Genomic DNA, 19123 nt, shown 5'->3' on the forward strand with positions numbered 1-19123 from the left:
TAACTTGGATGTTGAGTTGCTAGAAATGGAAAATAAATCATGTTTAAGAAAAATTATGGCAGAAGAAAAAAAATCGTAGCCATACACTAAATTGGTGTATGAGACCGTCTTATTTGTCAGACAAAGTATCCCCTCATGCAATGATTTGACTATCAAAATTTATGAAAGTGTACATACTCTACCGCTCTACCCCTCTAGATTTGGATCAATAATCTTTAAAAAAAAATACATATTTTGAACTATTAAACCCACTCAAACTACACATACAATTTAAATTAATAAATGAAATTTTATATAAAAGCTTTATATTATGTGATAAAGTCTTTAATACTATAAAATTACAATAATAAAAAATAAATTTTATATAAAAGCTTTATATTATGTGATAAAAACTTCAATACTATAAAATTATAATAATAAAAAGTATAGATATCACTTTTTAAAAAAAATCTAGACATTACTACCTCAACTTTTGCCAAATGGTGCATGCTCTCATCTTCTATCTTAGGCATTGGATTTCATTCTCTTCATTATGACTTCGTTTCTAATTACTTTCGCATATTGGAATTTGTGAACTTATGCCTTGGTTGAATATTGCTTGTAATATATTTTCATAAATCCAAATTTCCCCTTGTATATTTGTTAAATTTCAAGCTTATGTTATTTTTCTCACACACCTTGCTTAACCATTTCATTGGATATCTCCATTATTTATTAAGTTTCACCTTAAGATTACAATTTTCTCGTTCACCGTGCTTGGGAATTTCATTGGTTCATCTCCACTTTTGAGGAACATCTTCATGCCTATCTTGATGACCTATTTTACTGCTGTGTTCAACACTTTTAGCAATGATGGCTGGAACGTCTTTAGCAAATGCCATCAGATGTCCTGAAAGTATACATATCTATTATCTTCCTCGACATAAATATGTTGACAAAATTAGTTTTGTTTTGGTATTCTTTTACAAACGTCAAACTGCTCTCAGAAATGACATCACATGTATCATTAATGAAAATAAGTGTTACTGTTCATGCCAAAACGCAATATGGAAGACCATGTATACAATATGTAAGACCAGAGAACTGAGTATTGAAATATTTAGGTGAACTGTTTCAAAAATTCTTTTGCTACAAGCCGTCCACGAGTGTTCACGGAAAGTTTCAGCTCGCTTATCTCTTTATCAATATCCTGCAAGATATTCGCCCAGCAGTTAAAAAAGGACCCCATATTCTTAAGATATTACTGAATCGCTATTGTCTAACAACCTACAACTTTTTCTTTAAGCAATGAAATATCTACAAATGTTAAGCAGCTCCTAATGAATTCAAATTATGTTAGGCCAAATTATTTCAGGCTCTGGCTCAATAAATTTTCTTGATCAAATTAACTACATGGTTTACCCAAAGAAAGGAGCAAACGGAAGCACATTAACTACTTAAAGAAAAGACTTAGACACTTCTCTTCATCCATCCAAAGAATGACAGATGCCATGATATAGACAAGCATCTCTTTTGTGGAAACTGTAGTATCGTAACATATTCACAGTAACTAGTTAAAGAAAAGACTTGGACACTTCTCTTCATCCATCCAAATAATGACAGATGCCATAATATTGACAAGCATCTCTTTTGTGGAAACAGTAGTATCGTAACATATTCAATGGGGATGCTATCCCGTTTAATTCAAGAGCTCATTGTTTTTAGGTCAGAGTTGGCAGCATCGTTTTCTGCAAGGATTAACATTTTCAGAAAAGATGGGACAAAGCCGGATATGTTTGCTCTCATTGATTAATATAAGAGGGGGTAGTCTATATAGTCAGGATGGCTCGATGTATGATTCTTTATGTATTCTTTACCTTTCAGCAATAAATTATAAGATGTATTTTCTAAAAAGAAACGAAGTAAAAAAAAGCGCAAGTTTAGGTGTTGGCATACAAGTAGAAAAATGACGAACCCTTCTAAAACGAAAAGAATCGCCAACGAAGACATAACTTGGTAATTGGCATATGAATTGCCTAACAAGTTCTTAATATACTGTTGCGGAGACTTTAACCTTGAGATTTTCTGCATAAGCCACTGTCTCTTCCTTTAACACTATGACTTATTGAACTCACAGGTAGTAACTAAGCTGAAACCTAAGTTACCAGGAAATGGAAAGGGATACAGATCCAGATTCAGATTCCGATACGGATCCACTAGATTTTTGAAAAGCCAAGATCTGGATACAGTTGGGAAATGCCACATACGAAAAAATGCAATAACCTTTTTTAAATATTTTAAAGTAAAAACATGATGCATCAGGCTTTATACAAAAAAACAAAATTGTAAATACAACAGTGTCTCATCAATGATTACTCTATTGATATGATGATGTAGAATACATCTAACAACTTGTCCAAAAATGGCTCTACATCCTCATCATTTGAATACTTCAACTCTACATCATGATCAACATGTCATCTTCCTTGAAACCTGCCTTAAAATCTAAAAAATTTCATCTATTTACAATGGTCAATGAATATTGTACACTGTTGAGATCATGCTATAGTCTATGTATCATACTGTTCTAAGAGGAGTCTTTACCTAGAGTTACAAGGGATTGATCTAGTTAAATTATTAATAACACAAGCATCCTTTATGCACTACATTATTATCTATGCATTGTCTCAATGCTTTCCTTTTAGCATTATCAAAAATTGAAAATTAAAATTTTGATTTGCAAGACCTTTTTCGCTAGCATTATCATGTGCTATACAACTTGTAGGTAATTAATACCTTACTTGTACAACTATTTAGGATACAAATTACTAATAAGTAATATAACTAAAAATCTAAATAGAATATCTTCTTTTGAGGGTTTCAAACAGGTGGCATATATCCTTTAAAATGTAAACAATAAACCAAAACTCTAATGTCATTTGCTGTGTGAGGCCTAGCTGGCATAGGATCCGTTTCAGTAGGATGGGATCCGTTTCCGAGTTTGAAGGATCCATTTATGTGGTGGATCCTATGGGGATGTAGATGGATCCATATCCATATCATATCTGAAACGCAGATTTGTGGATCCAACATCAAGACCCCGTAGATCTGATAACACAGGTTGATACATACCTCAATTGTTGTTGTTTAAGATCAAGGGAGACAAACGATGAGTAAGAAAAGAGATTGTTTACTGTGAACGTTCAGATTGTGAAAATGGCATATGACTGAACTGAAATAAAGCTTTTAGCATATTTTTAAAGTGACTTCCATGTTAGTTTTCCAGTTGTGAACGTAGAAATAGTGAATTGTGATATCTAATCTAACATTTGAAGACACAAATGAATGTAGTGTGTAATATTTAATACATATCTCCAAATCTCATGATTCTCAACTATGAGTTCTTAACAAGGTTGCATATATCTAACAAATGATAGAAGACATCTACAATTCCTGACGAATCAAATATTTCCTGGGGAAGGTGAAATAGGCTATAAATGAATTTCTGTTTGTTGGCAGAATCATATTAAAACCCACTGACAGAGTCACAGAATACAGCAACACTTCTCACTTGTCTTCGGTAAATGAAATGCAGATATTCTATCAGTGTCCCACTCAAATTGGAGCAAGTTAACCTGTATTTTAAACTATGTACAACATGTATGTACTCTTACATCATGAATTACACCTCCAGTGCTAAAGAGAAAGCCCAGAACCACGCAGCACTTACAGAAGATGATCTTTAATGAATTTATTATTTGATAGACCATCCATAATAATTTCTAAAGTGAAACAGGAAACAATATGAAGAAATGGAATAGAATTGAATAGGATTTGATTAAATGTCGACAAGACCACATTGACCTATGGGACGGGGTGTTATATCTTTGTGGTGTCCACCTCAACAGAATGAAATAGGTAAGATTACCTGCAAGCAGAAAAGCAGAAAAGTGCATGTTTAAGACATACAAGGTGAGAGGACACCTATATTCCAGTCCCCAACCTAGAATTACTTATCTTGGCAGCCCCCCCAAGAAGTGTCAATTTCAATTTATCGGTCCTATAGGTCATCCTCCTTATTGCACGTTTTGCTGTCTTCCATCTGGCTGTTTCCAAAAACTGCTTCCCATGCAACCATCTCCAAAGTCGAAAACCATTGGAGAAAGCATTCCTCTAGTTCTACCTCCTTTGCAACATAAACTAGCCAAGTCCTGTCATAGCATTCTTCCTTCTTCCATTTCCATCTCCTCATTTCACAACTTAGTTGGGCTATGGTGTGCTTCTCCCCAGTATGTTGACAGTGAGGTATTTTTGTACCTTTATTGTGTGAGGTTGAAATGATCTATGTAGTATTACTTTCTTTTTTACCTTCCCTTCCTGTAGCACCCTTGGATATATTCTTTCATTGTTATTGTCAATTGGGCATTAGCTTTTCAATATGTTCCACCTCTCCAACCATTTTCTGCATTGTAGTTTCCAAGTATGTTTTTTTTTCTCTTCAAGATCAATTTAATGATTTGGTTAGGCATCCTCTCACTCTCCATGGTTGATATAGGATCAACCTCCTTATTGTTTCAGCTCAGTAGGGTATAAACCTATTTCAGTTAACATGATTTCATATGGCATGGACACTGTTACTGCAAAAACTAGCAGGCCTAGTGCAAAGCCTCACCTCAATGGCCTCTCTCCAGCTATTTAGTGGTGGATGTTATCCCCACAAGGGAGGCTTTTGTAAAGAAATCACCAACAAGATCTTCAACAAACAAGGGCTCAAGGGTGATACAAGGCCTAATGATTAAAGAGGAAGATACAGCCTAAACATTGAAAGGCTGAGATAAGAGTTCCAAAAGTTTAAGTACACTTTCCTAAGACCTTTATGATCTAGAAAAAAACTCTTGTAAGATAGGATTTTTATAATATGCAGATTTAGGGCATACAATGGCATACAACAGCTTGAGAAATAGCCTATAAATGATAAGATCAAGAAAGAGAGAGGTTATCAGAAATACAGGCGAGGGTCAGGTAAACAATGAGGTTTTTATAGTTGAAAATGCTTATGACATCAATACTTATCCAGACGCCAGCCCTTATTTTAGGGTGAACATATGTAATTGATGCTAGATTTTACCTTCTTATATTTATTTAATGCAATCCCTACCAAAACGGAAATAACAAATAGACATAAAATTGCTATAAAATGCAGATTTACTCTTACCCTAACCATTGTTTATATGCATTAAGAGACAAAAGAAAGGAGAAATTAAGATGCTCACCACCTACTAGAATAGTGCCTTTTCTCAATTGGGAAAATGGAGTTAATTAGGACAAGGTATATGGTAGAGGCCTTGGATGAAGAGGGTCGAAGACTAATTCTCTTCACTTAAAAACCCTAGCAATTTTTCTATATGGGAGATTTAAGGTCAAGGAATGCATAGACCAAGTTTCCTTGATGGATTCCTGCAAAACAAATTTTACATACCATAAAGAATCAAGGTTTCAAGAAAAATGTTGCACTTTTTAATATGGCACAAATAGAAAGTATAATTTCAGAAATACAGCAACAAAATGGAAGATAATAACAATTAAAATTACACAATTTCCACAAGAATCACTTCATCAATCCAGACAAGTCTCTCCAAGAAAAAATCTCCCACCCAAGACAAGTCGCTCAACTAAATATCAATTACATCTTGGAGAAAAATACAAGAGCTAGTGCACCCTTCTTAAGAGAGAAAGAGAGAAGTGTGATGATACAAATGAAAGTGACTTTCCTCTATTTATATGAGGGAAACCAAGTCACTTGTCACAATTTTACAAGTAAAAGCCCTAAAACTTTGCTCAAGTGTTCACTAGGACTAAAGATCACAAGCCGACCTTAAGATAGCTTTAAAACATAATAAAGACATCAAAATCTCCCACACATGTGGGAATAAATGCTTTCCAACATGACATCATCTTCCTAAATGGACAATCTTCATCAAGCAAGTGATCAAGTGGTCCACGAGTGATCATCACTTCAAAGAAATCAACAAAGTGCATGGGAACACCTCCAAATAAGATCTCCTCCACCATGACGTTATCTCCAAGAAGGCTCACATCACCCTTTTAGGGCATGTGGGTATGATGTGGCAAGCTTTGAGGCAAGTGTTCGCATTAGAAATGAGGTGTTATCCCTCCCAAGTCATCCAAGTGATCTCCATCATCATCTAGGCTCTAGAACAATCAATATCCAACAAACAACCTCAACGCCAACTAGGGGGTGTCTTGGGTCCATCTGGGCAGAACATCATCAAATGAGCCAATGCCTTAACTTCCTAGTACATTGTTTCAACATATGGAGGTGTAGCAAGAGAGGTACAACCATGTGGAGGCTCCTCAAAGCCAAACATTCATCTCAAGAGGGCAACGTTGGGGCTGCAATGTCATATCTACTCTCTCAAGAATGGGTAAAACGTCCTCTAAATGGTGTTGGCTAGGTGTCAAGTCATCCTTCAGAGGATCTTTATTGCATGAGAATAAACCACTTGAAACATACCCTTAAGATCAAGTGAGATCAATGCCATTAGGTACAAAAAGCATTAAAGTATCATAGTGGACCATATTCAATGTTAGGGCACAAAATACATTCACACAAGCCTTTCCTTCCAATGTCTTTCTAGCTTAGGTTTTCTAAGCAAGTTACCACACTTTTGTTATGGATGATTATACCTTCAGCCTTATTAAGTGCTTCCAACCCCTAAGGGGAAGGACATTTCATAGGTAGATCCATCAATCCATGTGTACATACGATGATGGTAGTGATTTGGGTGGGTAAGACTTCAAGGAAGATGGCCATATCCATGGTACAAGCTGATGCAAGTCCAACATCTCCAAGTGCTATAATGAGAAGAGGGAGCAATAATGGAGGCATGAGTTACCCCTTTCCTCTTCTTTCTTTTTCCACCCTGTTGTCCACAATTTTATCAAAAATGCAAGGAAGCAGTGTACAAAGAAGTCGAGATTTTTTTTCAAAAATCAAAGTCATCTGCCAGCGTGAAGTCATCATTGTAAACCCAATTTCTACATAGATTTATTGTGAATGATGCTAGTATGACCATTTAATTATGTAACAACACCTAAGTAAGCCTCTGATTTTGGCAAAGGATTTCATCCTAGGAAGTTTTCTAACCTCCCCGAATTATGTGTGTTTGTAAACACGCCTAATCGATAGAGTTTTTCTTCAGCGATAACCCCAAAGCCAAGGTGGAATTCCTTGACAAGGTCTTAGGTGAGTCCTAGTGTTTATTGAGTCTGATGTAAATGTGTGTTTAGGAATAATTTTAGTGCATGGTCTTGTTGCACCTATTTTGTCACAAGTGCAACTAAGCAATTGTGCAAATTTTTCAAAGTTCAGAATCATCAGTCAACTTTTTGATGTATCATTATGAACTCAATTTCTGCAAATTGTAATGTAAATGATGCTAGTATAATCGTTTTATTATGTAACAACCTAGGTAAGCCTTTGATTTTGGCAACGAATTTCATCCTAGGAAGTTTTTTGTCTCACCGCATTATGTGTGTTTCTAAAAACAAATGATAGGCAGAGTTTTTCTCTCCAGCTTAACCCCAAAGCTAGGGTGGAATTTATTGTCGAAGTCATAGGTGAGTCCTAGTATTCTTAGTTGAGTCGCTTGTAAAAGTGATTTGGGAATAGCTTAAGCTATTTGGCTAAATAAATTTATTACAGATCACTTGGTCTACTAGATCATATTGTGTCGCAAAATTGGGTAATATTTTGAGGGTCTATAATCACTGGGTATTCCCCCTTTGAGGGTTGAATTTGTAATTATCTGATGTAAAAATATTTTAGTGCATGATCCCTTGCAATCAAACACCATGGCTAAAGTATTTGAGGGTGGAAAAATAATTAATCCCCTCAAGTGTCCATTACTTAAATTTTCTGGAAAAAATTAAATTAAATCCTAAGCCAGAAAATTAATTAATTTAGAGTCAAAAAATTAAAATTAGAGATTAATTTCTCCAAGTGAAAAATGACCAAAAAATTCGTCAGTGCAAAAGAAATTAATTTTTGGAGATCCCTCAACAAGGCAAAAATGGATATTTTAAGAAAATTTGAGCCCTTGGACATTGGTGGTTAAGTCAAAGTCAAATGTTTTAGGAAAGTGATCCAAAATATTTATTTTTGGATTAATAAAAAATGGTTTTTATGGGAAATTCAAAATTTTCTCAAAAATAAATATTTTCGACGACAAAGATTAAAAAATGATGAAATATTTATCAACGATCGAGATTACTTTGACGGGGATCAAGCCAACTAGCCGTTATTTCCCACTTGTGGATTTATCTATAAATTGGAAGCCATTTTGCTTCTCAAGTCACGATGATGAAAGCTCTGACTCTAGTCAAATGTAATTTTGTAACGTTGGTTTTGTTCCACTGATATGTTGGGAATGTTTGAAATATCATAATAAAATACATTGGGATTCAGTTCATGGTGTTCTTTGTCCGACGATCTGTGGCATGTTCTTTCCTATATTGTGCTTAAAATTTTATAAGCTTGTTTATTCATTAGATGGTGATAGCAATATTCTATTGGTAGATTTTGGATCTATCTTAGGTGATCTGGTTCACCATATCTCTAACAAGTTTTCTTGAAGAAAATATAAAGTGTATGCAAGTTCCCCAGACCTTGGGCTCCAAGTTCACAGACTTTGGAGGAGAGCCGACCTTGCTTGGGCTCTGAGAATTTTGTTTGGTTTTCTTACTTCGCTAAGGTTGTGGGCAATACCATAACTTTTGAACCACATTTGATATATTGTCATTATTCATCATTTTGTAACTTTTACTCAAAAATATTTTATTTCCACAAGCATTGTATATTTGTATATATCTTATAAATATTTCTTTTGTAAAACATATTGTCTAACCCTTGTTTTGCAGAAATTGGGGTTTTGGGGTTTATTTTATTTTTGTATATCTTGGGGTTTAAGGAATTTTTTTTTTCAAGTTCAGGAATAAATTTTTGAAGTTTCTAGCCCATAAAAACCCTAGACTGCTAGGGTTTCAGGGCCATTTTGGACACCTTAAGAAGCCTAGAAAAACCTATCCACATGCATAAAAGACCCAACCAAACCCTAACACTGGCCATCGAGGATTGATTACTTACTGCAATTTTATTTCTTGACTAATATTCTCTTGTTTGCAGGCCTGAAACCAAAGCAATTTTTTTTGCAGTGGTTTATCCAACTGAGGTTTTGATTTTACAGGCCTCTCTCTTCATTTTGTGAGCCACAGCCCTGTTCCTTGGTGTCGTAAGGGCTTAAGGCTTCCCATTTTTCCTTCGCAACCCTCCATCCACCTTATTTTAGTGTGCCGCAGGCCTGGTCAAGCCTCAAGCCCCTCTCGTTGACCCCTCCTCTGCCTTCTGTGGTGTGCCGCAGACCCTAAGGGATCTCCCTCTTCCCTATCGCAGGCCTACAAGCCTCCCTTCCCTCATCACTGCCCTCTTCCAACCCTTTACTTTGTCATCCCTTGGTTTCGCAGCAGTATTTTGGGACTAACAGTTTATTTTGCAGATGTTCCAGGGAATATTGGGGCTGACATTTGTGGTTGCAGGTTGATAGATTCATTGGAAGACATTCCAGCAGTTACACTAGTCACCAATATGGCCATAGGGCCTAGCAGTTTGCCTCCTTATCCTTCTCTCCTCCTCACTGTTTCATTTGCAGCTTCGAGAAACATTGTTTACAGTTGTATAATACATCTAAACAGTGGCCAGAAAACTAATTAACAGTCACTATAATACATTGAGAAATCATTTGCATTCATTTGTTAGTCACTGTTTAGCATTTTTTTCATGAATTTTGAGGACTGATATGCTAGTTTCAGCATTTAATATGAATGATTTGGATCTCTGGTCATAAGTTAACAGTGGTTAAATTTGGCTACTAAAGTCTCTATAAATTGATGAGGAAATAAATCTAATTCATAAGGACCCTTGTCTGAAAGACTAGTGTCATACAAGTGAATTTCAGGAAGACTGTTTGTTGAATACCAAGGTCTGAAAATGCACCTACAGCAGTGGTATAATCATGTAACAGTGATATAATAAACAATATACAGTCACCTCATATCCTTGGCATATCATTTGCATTGTTAGTCTCTTTCATTGCTTGGCATCTTTGGTTAAAGTGACAATTATTGCATGATACACGCTTACTACCCTCTTAAATCTGCTCTCTTTTTATTAATGACATTAACATAAACTAAAGAGTAATACTTCTTATTGTAAGCATCCTTACCTGCCATTGGCTGTTAAGTTAGTAGGTGTCTTGCTATCTTTCTTTCATTGAAAAGCATTAGTCAATTGTGACACTTTGTTGTCATTGCTAAAGGAATTGGCATTTGGATAAGTAGTTACATTGTTCCTCATTGCTATTATTGTAACTAGCATTTCTTGTGAGTTTACTTTGGTGATAAGTGAAATAACTTGTTTCTTGCAAGTGAGCATCATATCTCAATTCATAATCTTGCAATTAACTTACTCCTAAAGCGCTTGACAAATCTAGTACAAGCATTGAATATCTTGTTGAATGATTGTTTGAATTGGTGTTATCTAATTTGGTCATTAAAAGACACCATGGACTTGGGCATATCTATATTTCTTGTTCTTTCACATTAACATTGGAGATCTAATTGAATCAACATTGTGTTAATTTGATTGTCATAAATTTAAGAGGTGCTAATTGTGTTTGAGGAACATAAATCATCTATCTATTGAGCAGATTCTCCTCTTGCAAAAGACCTTAGCTAATTGTTCTAAGTAATATCTTGGATAAGTGTTCTATTCTCTCCTATAGTCATTAATTTTATGTTTCATGGTTAATTTGAACATCTATTATTGATGGTAAAATGTCTTTGATATTTTGTTAATAAGAGCATTTATCTTGTCTCCATTTGGTACTTGAGCAATTATCTATTAGTTATATTTATTTCATCTTTTAAGCACTGTTGAAAGAAAACACCTTCTTTGTCGTTGAGATTATCATTTACTTGTCTTTTACGTACTCATTGCCATAATTGAAGATCAGATTACAACTAAGTACTTAAGATTATAAGTGATCTCACCTCAGGGAGCACTCACCATTTTGCATTTAGCATCTAGGTCATAGGATTTGCATATCATATAGGATAGTTAAGCATCAAAAAATGGTTGTTCATTCGTTCACCTGGTATTTAATTGATCCAAAGCAAGTAGTTGACTTCATAAGGCACTGGTCTCATTGATAATTAAATCTAATGCTTTAACTTGTTGAAATCAACCAAGAGGCTAGGCCATTCAATCATGTCTTCTAGACTTGTTGGTTGCCAACGAGTCTTGCATTTCCATCTTCCATAGGGAGTACCCGCCATAGTCTGTTGTTGGGAAACAGCTAGAATGGAGAGGTCGGTAATCAGAGTGATAACCCACGACCAGAGTCGTCGCACCGTGCCTGTACAATCTGAGTGACAACAAGTCCCTCATAATCAGAACACCATGGCCAAATTATTTTATTATAAGCATACTTGGTTTCATACTAGATCATATTGTGTCGCAGAATTGGGTAATATCTTGATGGTCTATGTCTAAAGGTGGTTTCCCCTTCTAAGGGTTGATATTGTAATTATTTTGATGTATAAATATTTTGGTGCATGGTCCCTCACAATCAGAAATCATGGCTAAAATATTGAGGGTGGAAAAAATCATTAATCCCCTCTATAGTCAATTAATTAATTTTTTTGGTTAAATTAAATAGAAATCCTAAGCCAGAAAAATTAATTAATTTTAAGTCAAAAAATAATTATAGAGAAATTAATTTCTCCTAGTGGAAAATAATCAAATATTCGTGGGTCAAAAGAAAGTCAATATTTGGAGGTCCCTGCCAAGAGAAAAACGGATTTTTTAAGAAAATTTAATCCCTTGGACCTTGGTGGTTAAGCCAAAGTGAATTTTTTGAGTAAATTAATCCAAGATATTAATTTTTGGATAAATAAAAAATGGTTTTTTTAGAGAAATTCGAATTTTTCCTCAAAAATAAAAATTCGACAGTGGAGATTAAAAGATGATCAAGTTATTTTCAACGGTCGAGATTATTTTGATGAGGATCAAGCCAACTAGCCATTATTTTCCACTTTGAGGTGTTTTCTCTATATATGGAAGCCATCTAGCTTCTATTTCTCATCTTTGGAGGTGGTGATTTTGTAATGTTGGTAATGAGCTAGTGCTCTGCTTGGAACATTTTTTATCATAATAGAAAGACTTTGGGGTTCAATTTGTTGGAAACTGTAACTAGGTTTGGTCTTCATTATTGTACTTGAGTCAAATGTAATATAGTTGTCAAAAGAAAAGAAAAAAGAAATTTATTATTATTTTATTTGACTTGTTAAAGCATGGGTTTCATGCTTGGGTCAAATGTCATAGGTCAAGCCTCCATTGAAGGCTTTAGGTTATTGTCTAAGTCGATGTTTAAAGACTCCTCCATCCAATCGTGTCTCCTCGCTGCCATCATCAAGTCGGCTTCGTGCAAATATTCTCATGTCAGCCTAACTATAGTGACCCAACTCTTCATCAATACATGTCGGCCTATTTTCGTATGTCAACAACTATATATATATACAGGGATCAGGACTTCGCATTATGAACACAGATTTTTGGATCAAAATTTCAGAGCACAAGTTTCAGTGCTACAAGTTTGGATAAGGGAAAAACATTTTGGTGTTATTTCAAGGAGTTCGGATAGGGCATCAAGATGATCTCCATGCTCTCACAAATCGGTGTTAGGCCTCCCACAATTCGGTGTTATACTCCCACGTTTTCAGTACGCTCTCACAGGATTAGAGGCTATTACAATGACCTCTGTTCGATGCTCTCACGGTGACCTCATCTCGATTGTAGTACATTGACTTCAGTTTTACAGTGATGCTTCCATAGTTCATTCATGTCTCGAATCTATTATAATCTTGTTATCGCAGTGGATGAAGGAGCTCGAATTAGGTGTAGAAGTAATCTCTTCAAAGGATCAAAATGTCAAGATGAATGACTGCTACATAAGAATAACAAGGTTTCCTTGATGGATGGAGGTAGTTTCGAGTCTAAAGGGTCTTGGTCTTCTCATCTTGAATCTATTGAAGGAAGAAATTGTGATTGGGTTTTCCCCTCGAGGGGGGTTTTGCCCTGGCAGCATGCTTATATCTTGTGTTCTCTTATTTTGTTGCTTCGCATTAATCTTGATGATAAGAAAAAGATAATTAAGAGAACTAACACTAATAATGAAAAGCATCACAAGTTAATGTCATAATAAGGAAAATCGTTTTAACTGCCATCTCTATTGATCTTCCAACATGATATCAGAGGTATGGTCAAATTTGAAGGCATTTTAAAGAACACGTATACATCCTTGAAGCATTCGCAATTCTGTCAAGATCCCTCAAGGTGACAACACAGTAATATTTCAGTGCTACCTCAGAGAGAAACTTTCGGTACTTCTACAATGAGACAGTTCGGTCTTTTCAGAGAATAGGTTCTAATTATTTTGGAGGTGACACAGTCTCTGCATTTCGTTGATGGCACAGTCTCTACATCTCGGTAAAGGCACAGTTTGATATTTTGTGAAGGGACTGTATTGGTATTTCGGTGGACGCACAATATTTCGGCACAGTATTGTCTAAATAGGCATTGTATTTCGGTGATGGCACAAGGCACAGCCTCAACACTTCTTGAAGGCATTGACATTTTGGATATAATTTCGCTATATATAAAAGAGATGACTTCAATGCTATGTTCAGTGCTCTCATGTTAACATAGGCTAGATGCAATCTCTGTTTCGGACCAACTTCAATGATAAATTTGTGTAGCAAGTTCAATATGAAGTTTGGTATTAGTCATAGTCATGTCATAAAAGAAAGTTCAGTGCTATGGTCATTGATATGTGCAAGGTCGAAACAAGTACATTCTTCCACTCGTTGAAGAAACAATGGACTGAGTTATCAAAAGTCTAAGAGTCGATTCAACATACTCTGAGTTTATAGAAGCCCTAACCAAACAACACTTGTCATGCATATATGAAATTGAAGGCAATGAAAGGAGGATTTGCTAAAAGCATTTTGAAGTCTGGCCTATGGAAAAAGAAATCAAGTAAGTACCGTCAAGATGCTCTTCCATCAAGCTATTAAATCAAAGGTACATAAACACAAGGTTTGAATATTATAAGATTTTAGATTTCTATTACCTCTAATGGTTCATATAATCCTTGTTTATAACTAGTCTAGGAGTAGGAGTGTACTCTTTAGATAACATATTAGAACCTTAATCCTCTCCCTCTAGAGTTTACATGTAATCTAGGAAGTCAAATAAAAGGTCCTACTGATGTTTGAAAGAATGAACATCTTATCATAAGATTCCCTCCTCCATGATTATGTAGAAGATCTAACTTAAGAAATTAAATTATGTCCTTGGTATCACATGTTGTGCTTGAAAGTATGTATTACAAGTATAAACTAAGTCATAAGACACTTCCCTCAGGGTCTTGTGTCCTGTATTTTACGTGTCAGACCCGAAACGTGCCCTAAAATGTTTCAAAAACGTTTTTCTTCGTGTCCTCCAATCGAGACACATGTTTTGCACATGGAAAAAACGTACCCTAATGTTTTTGGCTCTTAGGACACATGTCCCATGAAAAGTGACATTTAAAACCTGCAACATGATTTATTTTTGGGTTTTTTTGTCATTGTTCATTATCGAAGTCAAGTTTTCTCGTTGCCGAAATCAAATTTATTGTGCAGTGTGAGGAATTCCATCATATTCGAGTAAAATTCTCACAACTTCACATTGAGAGCACAGTTCACAACTTCACATTGACCTAGACCTAAAGATGCAGGAGACGAGTGTTCGCATGCTTTGCTGAGAGTTTGGAGCACTTAAATTTCCTGCAAGTGTGAAAATTTTATCACTGCAGCAACTGATTTACTTTTCCTACTTATTTCATCATAATTTATTCATGAAATTACTTCAACAAACATTAAAATAAATATTGCTGAAGATATCACATCGTAATACGGAAACAAAAATATGCACACATTGACACAGTTATTTTGGACTAATGTCCCCGGAAAAACCCAATGTCAAAAAACCGGTGCAGCAAGGGAAGATTTTATTATTCAGCAATTTTCTTGTACAACAGGGTGCCAAACTGGCTTACCCACAGATAGACAAACTTCCAGCACTTTCCTAAACCCAGCGTAGGCCCTACTGACCTCTGCTACAGCCTGAAACCCTCTGTGTCAGCCTACTGAGGCTCTGCACAGCGTCTATAGGGTTCTGCGTCACTCTTGCAGCCTCTGCGTGGATGACGCAGGCCCTTCTGGCTCTGCGTAGTCTCTGTTGCCTCTACGTGGCTTCCTCTTGTTTTGCGTCTACCTCTTCTACGTTGATCTCCCATCTCTTTGTTTCGTACTTGCTACCTCCTGACTGCTCTCCAAACCACTAGTTCAATTTCTCAGCAAACCCCACTCCAGAAATTGAACTGACTAGTCTCCCTCAGTGTGTTCTCCAAGTGCCCCTCAAGCCTCCTCTTATATTTTTTGTGTTGTTGTCTCAACGGCCGAGATTAAGTCCCCTAATCAACGGCTAAGATTAGATCTGGCTTGATCCATGTCTTTTGGACCATTCTAACACAGATTCATATTATACACATTAATAATTTATTTTCCCTAAGTTTAGACTTAGGGACTCCATTAAAAATACTAATTATTTTAATATCTCCTAATCTATTTAGAATCTGCCCAAACCCTTCCTCGATATTGGAGATCTCATGTGCCCCAACCTCTCAACCAAATTTCATGGCTAGAGCACATCCGATTACCCCAAATCAACACTCCCTCTTAGTGAGGATGGTGCTCTAGCAATACTTCTAACTGAGTATTACTCTGATCATCCGACATCAGTACCTGTGCTAATGCTAGGCCTCCCTGCCCAACATCCTCTGCACTGTTGCATGTTGTACTACTGCCCATGGTTCTGCCACTGTTGCATCTGTACAACAACTCCCTTTGCATCTGTGCTATTGCTAGTCCTTTCTCCCAGCATTGCATCCGCACTGCACCTTCCTCGGCCTCTGTGCTGTTGTTGCTCCTTTCTCCCACCACTGCATCTACACTGCAACTCCCTCTACATCTGTGTCGTTGTTGGTCCTTTCTCCCAACACTACATCTGCACTGCTACTCCCTCTTCATTCGTGCTGCTAACACACTACTTCTGAAAGGGGTTCTTTACCATCCCACGCTTTTCCCTAAAGTAGACGAATTTTGACTTTCCAAGGGCCTTGGTGAGGATACCTGCCACTTGTTCCCCTCTAGGAGTGTAGCTCAACTGTACAACTCTACGTTGGACACAATCTCTGACAAAGTGACACCGGATATCAATATGCTTTGACCTATCATGAAATACTAGATTCTCAGAGAGTTTGATGCAACTCTGATTATCACACATGATCCTGGTCGCCTCCATATTTCTTCTTCATAGCTTTACCAGCAGTTTTCTAAGCCATATGGCCTCACACGAAGTTGTGCTTGCTGCCATATATTCTGCCTCAGATGAGCTCAGAGCCACGGACTTCTGTTTCCTACTGCACCAGGAGGTTATTCCTGATCCAATGTTGAAACAGTACCCAGAGGTACTTTTCCGATCCACTGAACTTCCTGCCCAATCTACATTAGTAAATCCACTCAACCTGATATCATTCCCCTTGTTGTACAAGAGCCCATAATCAACTGTTCCCCGTAAATACCTGAGAATGTGCTTGGCAACTGCCCAATGAGCCCTCTTTGGTTCCACCATGAACTGACTAAGGGTGTTGACAGCGTAGCAAATATCTGGCCTGGTATTTACTAGATACATCAGGGACCCTATGAGTTGTCGGTATAGGGTGGGATTGACATCCTTGTCTTCTGATGCATCAATATTCTTCCAGTTTGTGATCATTGGCGTAGCCATAGGTCTATAGTCTCCCATCCCGAACCTTTTCAGAATATCTGTAACATACCTTCCTTGCCTTAGGAAGATTTCTCTTTTCTGCTGCCAAATTTCCAACCCTAGAAAATAGTGCATTCATCCCAGATCCTTCATATTGAACTCTGTGGCTAGATTCTTCTTGCAGTCTTCAATGAGTCTGGATGATCCTGTCAGGAAGAGATCATCCACATATAATACTAAGATAAGTGGCTCACTCTCTATGATCAGATAGTAGAGATTTGAAACCGCGTCACTCTTGACAAACCCCATCTTCTGCAAGTAGCCATCTATTCGACCATACCACGCTCTTGGTGCCTGCTTCAGCCCATACAAGGCTTTCTTCAGTCTGCATACATGAGACTTCTTCTCATGAGTTTCAAAGCCCTCTAGTTGTTCAATGTATATTTCTTCTTCTATTACCCCGTTCAGAAATGTCGTCTTGACATCCATCTAATGGATCTCCCATCCCATCTGGGCTGCAAGAGATATCACGGTCCTAATAGATGTATACCTGGCTACCGGGGCGAAGGTTTCCTCATAGTCAATCCCTTCCTTTTGAGCATACCCCTTAGCCACAAACCTGGCCTTGTATTCTTCCGTAGCATATTTGATCTTCTAGATCCATCTTGAACCTACCACAAATCTGTCTTGAGGCCTTGACACCACCTCCCAGACATCGTTTACCATTATGGAGTTATAATCCTCCACCATCGCATCTAGCCAGACCTCATGCTGAGTTGCCTCCTTGAAGCTGGGAGGCTCTTCATCTTGAGCTACTAATGCCTGATACCTATCTGGCTGTTTTCGCTCCCTTTTACTATTCCTTGGCTCTTCGATGAAGTTCTCTACATCACGCAGAATCTGACGAAGTTCCCTGCTGGTTCTTCCTCTGCCAACAGGTGCTTCTGTTTGCTCCTCTTCCGCATCCTAAGAATCTTCTTGATCTGAGGAAGGATTCTTCACTTCCGTTGGTTGAAGAGGCATGACCAACGAATCCTCTTTCGACTGCTCCTTGGAAGGCATTTCACGAAATCTTCTGAAAGCTCTATCCTCCATGAACTTTACATCTCGTCATACTAGTATACTACTACCTTCCTGCTCCGTGGAAGATAGATCCTGTATGCCTTAGCATTCTTGCTATATCCTGCAAGATACCCCTTTTCTGCAGTCTGATCCAGCTTCTTCCTCTTTTCTTCGGGTATGTGACAATATGCCAAACTCTCAAATATCCTGAAATGACTGACTTCAGGTGTCTTCCCAGTGAAAACTTTCTCTGGAGTAATCTTGCCCAATGCCCGATGAGGAGTCCTATTCTGAATGTAGATAGTTGTGTTGCATGCTTCTGCCCACAGGAATTTTGGCATATCTTGATCATACAGCATGGCCCTAGCTGCTTCTACAATAGTCCTGTTTTTCCTTTCTGCCACCCCATTCTACTCCGGATTATAGGGAGCTATCCACTCTCTTTTGATACCCTCCTTAGCGCAATAATCAGTGAAGTCCTTATCGACATATTCTCCACCATTATCTGAGCACAAGACTTTGATTTTCTTACCTGTCAGATTCTCCACTAGAGCCTTGAACTCCTTGAATCGACAAAAAACCTCATCCTTGGTTTTCAAAAAATAGATCCAAGTTTTCCTCAAGTGGTCATCAATGAAGGTACGGAAATACTCGACACTGTTGAGAGTTTTGACAGACATAGGTCCGCAGATATCTGAGTGTATCAATCCTAGTACACTCTTGGCCCTGTGGTTGCTCCTAGGAAATGTCGCCTTGACATACTTTCCTAGAGCGCATCCCCTGCATACATCATCTCATTCCGTACTCAAATCTGGAACTCCTATTACAGTGCTCCTGAGAATTCTCAGAGCTCCATGGTGCAAGTGACCCATCCTTCTGTGCCATAGTTCATTCAAGTCTTTGTCCCCATGATTGCCTATTAGTGCCATTGGAGATTCTAGTTGTAATCTGTACAATCGATTACTTTTGATCCCAATCTACATTTCGTTTTTCCAGCGCAGGTGTTTGACATATACCTTTTCCTTGATGAAGTAGACGTCATAGCCCTTGCCTTGTAGTTGTGACATGGAAAGT

At 37.3% G+C, this 19123-nt stretch overlaps 1 protein-coding gene across 2 annotated transcripts in view; it reads right to left on the reverse strand.

Annotated features, from left to right (window-relative positions):
• Positions 1–678: 678 nt before the first annotated feature.
• The window catches only part of LOC149266334 (actin-related protein 2/3 complex subunit 4), a 285298-nt gene continuing 266853 nt past the window's right edge, over positions 679–19123 (reverse strand). For both annotated transcript variants that reach the window (XM_089395811.1, XM_089395816.1), the window contains one exon: positions 679–1189. In XM_089395811.1, coding sequence (XP_089251937.1) covers positions 1100–1189 — 90 coding nt within the window. In that variant the 3' untranslated portion in view covers positions 679–1099. The remainder of the gene's footprint in view (positions 1190–19123) is intronic.

Source organism: Pinus tabuliformis, chromosome 6, assembly GCF_031772625.1.
Source record: "Pinus tabuliformis cultivar Carrire ecotype Pingquan chromosome 6, CPIR1, whole genome shotgun sequence".
In the NCBI taxonomy this organism is placed as follows: Eukaryota; Viridiplantae; Streptophyta; class Pinopsida; order Pinales; family Pinaceae; genus Pinus; species Pinus tabuliformis.